Below are 6000 nucleotides of genomic sequence, written 5' to 3' on the forward strand. Positions count from 1 at the left end.
CAAGGAAATCCGAACTCATTGTCGGGTGGCGTATGAAATGAGACCACGGCGATTTCTGGAGTGGAAACGCTAGCTGAATATCCGTGTGGCGAGCTCTACGAGCTCAGTACTGGGACTTCAGTGCGCATCTCCGCTACAGAATGCGGAAAGTGGGCCAAGGGGTCAAAAGAGCCCCCATCGTAAGTGATTTGGTGGTTGGTAGTTGCAACTTGTAGGCCTCGTTGCATCATCAGAAGCGATGGGTTCACCGTTACACCTTCGTCAACGTTTTGGGAGAAGGTGTATGGCTCCATCGCCATCGCCTGTGAGCCAAGTCCAACCCCTTGCCCTTGAAGGGGAAGGTCAACAATCCAAGGATGCTCCTCATTTTGTTCTGTGAAAGCATCTGATTCGGAAACCCAGTTTGGGGACTGGTAACTGTATACGCGCAACCCCTGTGATTAGCAACTTGACGCTCCTTGGTGAGACAGAGGTGGTACTCACTGGTGGTTAGACATCACCGGCGATACAGGAAACGCCTGGAGAGGTACCAAAACAGCAGCCCGTGGTCGTATCAGACTCGGATGAATGTATAGGTACCCTGTCAATGAAGGTGGAACGAGCTATGTATGTGGTGTGCAGCTCGGGAGCTGCAAAGAGATGGTGGAGATGGAGGAGCACACGATCCCAGCAGCAGCGCAGAAGAATGCCAGCTCAAATACCGACCAAGCTCTTTCCGTTTGCTAATCCTCCGCTTCACAGATTGGAAACGGCAGGAAACCTTCCCCGTCGTCTGCCGCCAGATTTGTTTGCAGTTTCAGTTGTGAGGTCCAAGGCACCCAATGGATCCAAACAACGTCACACAGATCCCACAAATGAGGATGTCGCACGCGGGCCGCGAGAGGGAGGGTTACATCGAGGTAGGCCTACTGCATTAGTGCCGCCTACCGCAGCTCTTTACGTTGCATTCAAACCAATCAATCATCTCTGCCATGCCGCGTCGGTCCATATTGGAACCCTCCGGGTTGTACGATGTCAGTGGGGCTTGAAAATACACAGCCTATCTTGTTTGCTACCTACGTGGTCGTCCTGGACCACTGAATAAAGCAGTGATCGAATGGCAAAGTGTGGATTTGTTCAGATGTTTGGCATGTCGGTCTTCAACTAAAATATACATCAAGTAAGTGCTAAATCTCTACCCTCGGCAATTTTCAGAGTTGAATCTCACCCGTCGACTTCACAGCTACGAACGTACTGAGTAGCTACTTGGCTGCTATTCTTTTAGTAGATTCAAACATCATGAGTTCAGAGGAACAAACAGCCATCACATTGCCACCCAGCATGCGTAAACGATTTTACGAGGCCCTCATGATTATTTGCAGCATGACTCACATTTTTTCAAGAACAGAAAACGGCACCAGGTCCCCGAGTCTTGAGCTCGAGGGGGTTGCTGACAAGAACTCACAAGGAACCTTTTTCTGTTTCGTGAACAAGCTTAGCCAGGTGTGCGACAGTGAGAGAGGGGGTGATACCGTCACCGCCTTTTCGGTCTTGCAACCAGACATCATCGAGTATCGCTTCACTTCAAACAGCAGAACGGAAATAAGTTTCCAGACAACAACCCGATTTGTGACAAAGCTTCTGAATACCCTTGGAGGAATTTCAGGCCCCGAGCTCCAGGAGGCGCGACGCAATGGAGAGGACTCCCTTCTGTTCTTGACTCTGATGCAACAAATACTCGAGTTCAACCGTCCCCGCATTACAAAGTTTCACATCGACTACCAAATGGCCAGACACCTCGAATTCTGCGCCAATGCCTGCACGGATGCAGAGGTAGCGACTCTTCTAAGAGCACTCAAGACTTTGGCTGATGCTTCTCTCGAGCCACTCTTATCTGATTGCGAATGTGGGTATCATCAGGTCTTGGAGGAAGCTACACGCTTCATAACGTCACAAGACCCTAACTGACCCCGTTCCAGTTGCCATTAAATGCCAGCTTCTTCTCCGTACCATCAGCAGTATTTTCCGGAATCCCCACGTTAAGGAATACCTCCGGGAACGTACCCGCGAGGATCGAGAAAAGGCCAACAAGACACCCTGGACTGAAGTCTACCACTCTCTTGGCCGCTTGCAATCTTACACAATCGCCGTCGCAATTTTCATCACCGCACGCCAGCGCTGGCCCGAACTCTTCGACCCTGGATTTAAAGTGACCCACGTCCCCTCCAGCACACCCGCTCCTTCTCCCTCAATCAGAGGCTCTCCGGAACGTATCCTCTCACGGCTGACCACAAAGGAGGCCGTTCTCAAAGCTTTCAAAGAGGGCACCACCGACGCAGCCGGCCACCAGTCCCACCTCACTGATCTGACCAAAAAGCTCGAAAGCACCATCCGATCCAAGTGCAAGAAATTCCACCCCATCGTTCACGCCGAAGTTCACCTTGCCGATCATATCCTCCGCGAGTTACGCACAAACAACTCAGGACTTCGTTTCTACAACGAAGCCGCCTTCGGTCGGTACATTGGCACCTCTAAGCCAACTTGTCACCTCTGCCACTCGTACTTTGCCTGTCCATTTCTCTCTTCAACAGGTCGCATTCAAGTCCGTTCCAGTTCCCACAACTACTACCATAACTGGCGGGTTCCACACGTATATCCGGAGGACGGCGCCGAGGCAGAAAAGATGAGGAATAAGGTGATGGGGTGGATGATTGAGGATGTGAAGGCGGAGGCGGAAAGGACGGTGGTGGAGAGGTTTGCGGTGAGGAAGGGGCATGATAGTAACACGTACCCTTCCATGCCGGATACAGATTCGGTTGCTTCTATGCAGGTTGGTTATGGGGGGAGCCAGTCTGGTGCTGATGAATCTGTGAGAAGGCTGGGCGCGATGGATGATATAATTGCTAGTTTTGGGGGGATGAGGGTGAGTGTTGAGGAGTAGAGTGTGCAGCCCCTTCACCTTCGTCATTTTCACACTCATTTTCAGAGCGTATCAGGTGTTTTCCAGTCCGCACTGCGGCATGTGTATTCCAATCTAAGCAGCATCAAGCCAGCTACATCAATTCTAAACAGTAACCTAACGCCATGCTACACTTAACACCGTCCAATGCAAACGCCCAACTCCTCAGAAAGACACGGTCAATACCGCTTAAGCTTGGGTGCTGGCGCAATCTCCACCTCCCAAGCCACCGCTGCACAGACGGGTGCAGCCAATACCAAGATCAGCAGTCTTGATGCACTCATCATTCTTGACGCGCATGATGAGGTCGCCCTTGCAGTTGGGGCCCTCGCTGTCCTGGTAGGCGAACCAGGTATCGGAGAAGGAGTCAGTCCTGATGGACTTGATGTCGGAGGGGATGGGGGCATCACCGGTTGAGAAACCGTTGAAGACCTTCTTGTCGACTTCGGTGCCGCTATGCAAATTTAGTTAGTGGAAATCCATCTGGGGAAGAGCATGGAGAACGTACCAGTTCTCGTCGCTGAACATCTTTGTGGCGGCCCCAAAGGCAGTGCTGGCGCAGCCGGCGATGAGGATGATGGTGGTGGTGGCACGCATTTTGGATGATTGATTGGGAAGGGTTTGAAGATGTGGTTTGTTGTTGAGTTGTGAATTGGTTGTGTTGTGATTGTATTGCTGTTGTCTTGCTGTTTGTTCAGAACTTCTTGCATCGTGGAAAGGAACAGGTCTTTTTATGTCTTCGTGACGATAGCGCTATGTTATTTTCTGAAGCCTGTTATCTCCATTCGAAACAGTACGGCCGACTATACGCCATGGCTACATGGCTGTAGTCATTTCCCTCCCAGGTCTCTTGCTTTGTTTCCTCTAGGCGAAGTGTATCTCGGATTTCTCGGGTCATGACCTGTGCACCGTATGGCTGGATCCAATTGTGAACTTAACACTCACCATGGAGCACCTCAGCACTACCTTAAGCTCGTTATCATTCGTTTCATCGGTTGTACAGGCCTAGGCTTCCTTGCTTGGCTACATGAATCTGGCTGGTGCCAGTTATGGACCCAAAACTTGTAACGGATATGTCAGGATATCTCTCGTGGCCGTTGTCATGTTTCACAGCCTATATTTGGATTTTTCCACTGCCAGGCGATGTCGGACTTGGTATCTCGCACTCAGAATCGTCTGGAGTTGTGAAGGAGCCTGATATGCCGCGGCCCGCAATGGACCAGATGAGGCGGCCAGATGTCACGGCCACCCACGCGGTTCTCGTCGATCATATATCACTCGATACCTGATATTATTAACATCGTCGTGACGTTGGAGCTCGTTGGATGTTGACTCAATTCTCGATACATCCTGGGTGGGTGGTCCGTGCTTATCACCCCTCTGAAGCCCCTGAGCCCCTGAGCTCTTAGGCTTGGCAAATTAAAGAAGAGCATAGTTGGGCAGTGAGAAAAGCCAACAGAGATGGTTGAACTCAATTCCCGAACAATTTTGGTACCATCTACGATAGTCAACATTGCGATTTCAATGACATCCTCCCAGAAACGACAATTCGACAGTCGGCCAGAGACTTGCTCGAATCTAGCTTAGCCGGGGAGCAGTTATCACTGCGGGCACCAATGAAACATGGTGCGATACTCACCAATCACAGCATTGCGCTCCGATAAGCTGAACCCAGGTGCATTCAAGTGCCAACAACGCGAATTTTGGAGGTTGGTTGAGAACCCCCACAGCCACATCTTGCGAATTTCATTCCACATCAATGCCTAGTCAAGGCACCTACTCAGTATCATGGATTCCCCAGAGGGCGAGTTTGACGGCAACGATTTTGCCAACAACCTCTTCAGCGATCTCGCCCCCCTCCTGACGCTTTTCGGGGAGCAAGTCACAAAACAGTTCCTGTCCATGAGTGTGGGATGGGCCGACAACGTACTCTTGGCAATGGGCCCCCTGGGTATCTTGACCATTGTTGTGAGCGCCATTCGTGTAGCGGGTGAGACCGTACCAAACCTCAAGGCGCTCATTGGCAGAGCAAGGGAGGACAGGGCCAGCGTTGAAGTTGAGTTACTCTCTTCAACATCTAGGGAGGTTTGCGAAACTGTGGACAGGAACCCAAATCGTTCGAGTACGCGGACAACCCCTCATATCTCAGCCGTTCATCATGACCGACACGGGTAACGTCTATCCCCTGTGGAATGATGTGGCGCAGGGGACTTTTGAGGTCAACTTCATGGCGCAAGACTGGGATCGCGAAACCAGCTTGTTGGCAAAAGTGCCGCCCAACCTTGGCTTGAATATTAGCGGTGCTATCCCTTCGAACCGTGAAATGTGGATGTGGGCTGCTCTGGGAACTGTCCTGCAACTAGCCTCGCTGGTTGTGAGCGGGACTGTCACTTATCGTTGGAACTTGGCCCAGGTCGAAGTTCCCACCACCACATACGGATATCCCTGCTATCTTCTGGGCACTCTGCTTTTGACTCTCGGGGTTCTCCTGTGCGGACATATAGTTGAGACTGTCAGTAAAGAAAGGACTTTCAGATGTAAGGCAAAAATGCGAAAGAGAGTGCGCATTTTTCGCATTCAACTGGCCGCCACCGTAAACGACCAGCACTTTGACAGTTATCTTATCTTCAACTCCCCCGAGAATCCTGACGTCTATGCACCATTCTATCAGGGCATGAAGAAGAATACTCGGTATGTTCATTACCCTCCAGCCCGAATACCGCTGTTTTCTAACATCAATATTTGCGAGATATTATGCAATTGCAGGATCAGCGCTGTCATTCATGGGCTTTGTCACACAATAACGTACTTTATAAGCGAGTCGGTCATATAAGTGGGCCGGTCACTTTTCGACCGCGACGCGTCCTCCTACACTCAATATCAACTTTCTCTACAACCCAACATGCCTCCTACCTTAAATGAAGCCAGGATAATCTTAGCTCTTAAAGCTATTTAAAAGACTCCGAAATTAAGCCTCCGGGCCGCAGTAAAGCTATATAATATACCATTCTCAACCCTCCGTAACCGACGCGCCGGCCGGCCTACACGACGCGATACTACGC

The 6000-nt window shown here is 50.8% G+C and overlaps 3 protein-coding genes across 3 annotated transcripts; 2 read left to right on the forward strand and 1 right to left on the reverse strand.

Annotated features, from left to right (window-relative positions):
* Nucleotides 1-1278: 1278 nt before the first annotated feature.
* On the forward strand, nt 1279-2920 carry PODANS_5_40 (uncharacterized protein; the record flags this gene model as incomplete). The annotated part of the gene is made up of 2 exons (XM_001904309.1): nt 1279-1885; nt 1959-2920. 2 exons carry the CDS (start codon nt 1279-1281, stop codon nt 2918-2920), a joined length of 1569 nt encoding a protein of 522 aa, XP_001904344.1.
* A 207-nt stretch (nt 2921-3127) lies between these two features.
* PODANS_5_30 (uncharacterized protein) lies at nt 3128-3535 on the reverse strand (the record flags this gene model as incomplete). Its single annotated transcript, XM_001904310.1, has 2 exons — nt 3128-3392; nt 3447-3535. 2 exons carry the CDS (start codon nt 3533-3535, stop codon nt 3128-3130), a joined length of 354 nt encoding a protein of 117 aa, XP_001904345.1.
* Nucleotides 3536-4726: 1191 nt separating this feature from the next.
* PODANS_5_20 (uncharacterized protein) lies at nt 4727-5771 on the forward strand (the record flags this gene model as incomplete). The annotated part of the gene is made up of 2 exons (XM_001904311.1): nt 4727-5109; nt 5195-5771. 2 exons carry the CDS (start codon nt 4727-4729, stop codon nt 5769-5771), a joined length of 960 nt encoding a protein of 319 aa, XP_001904346.1.
* Nucleotides 5772-6000: the final 229 nt, after the last annotated feature.

This window comes from Podospora anserina, chromosome 5 (genome assembly GCF_000226545.1).
Source record: "Podospora anserina S mat+ genomic DNA chromosome 5, supercontig 1".
Classification (NCBI taxonomy): domain Eukaryota; kingdom Fungi; phylum Ascomycota; class Sordariomycetes; order Sordariales; family Podosporaceae; genus Podospora; species Podospora anserina.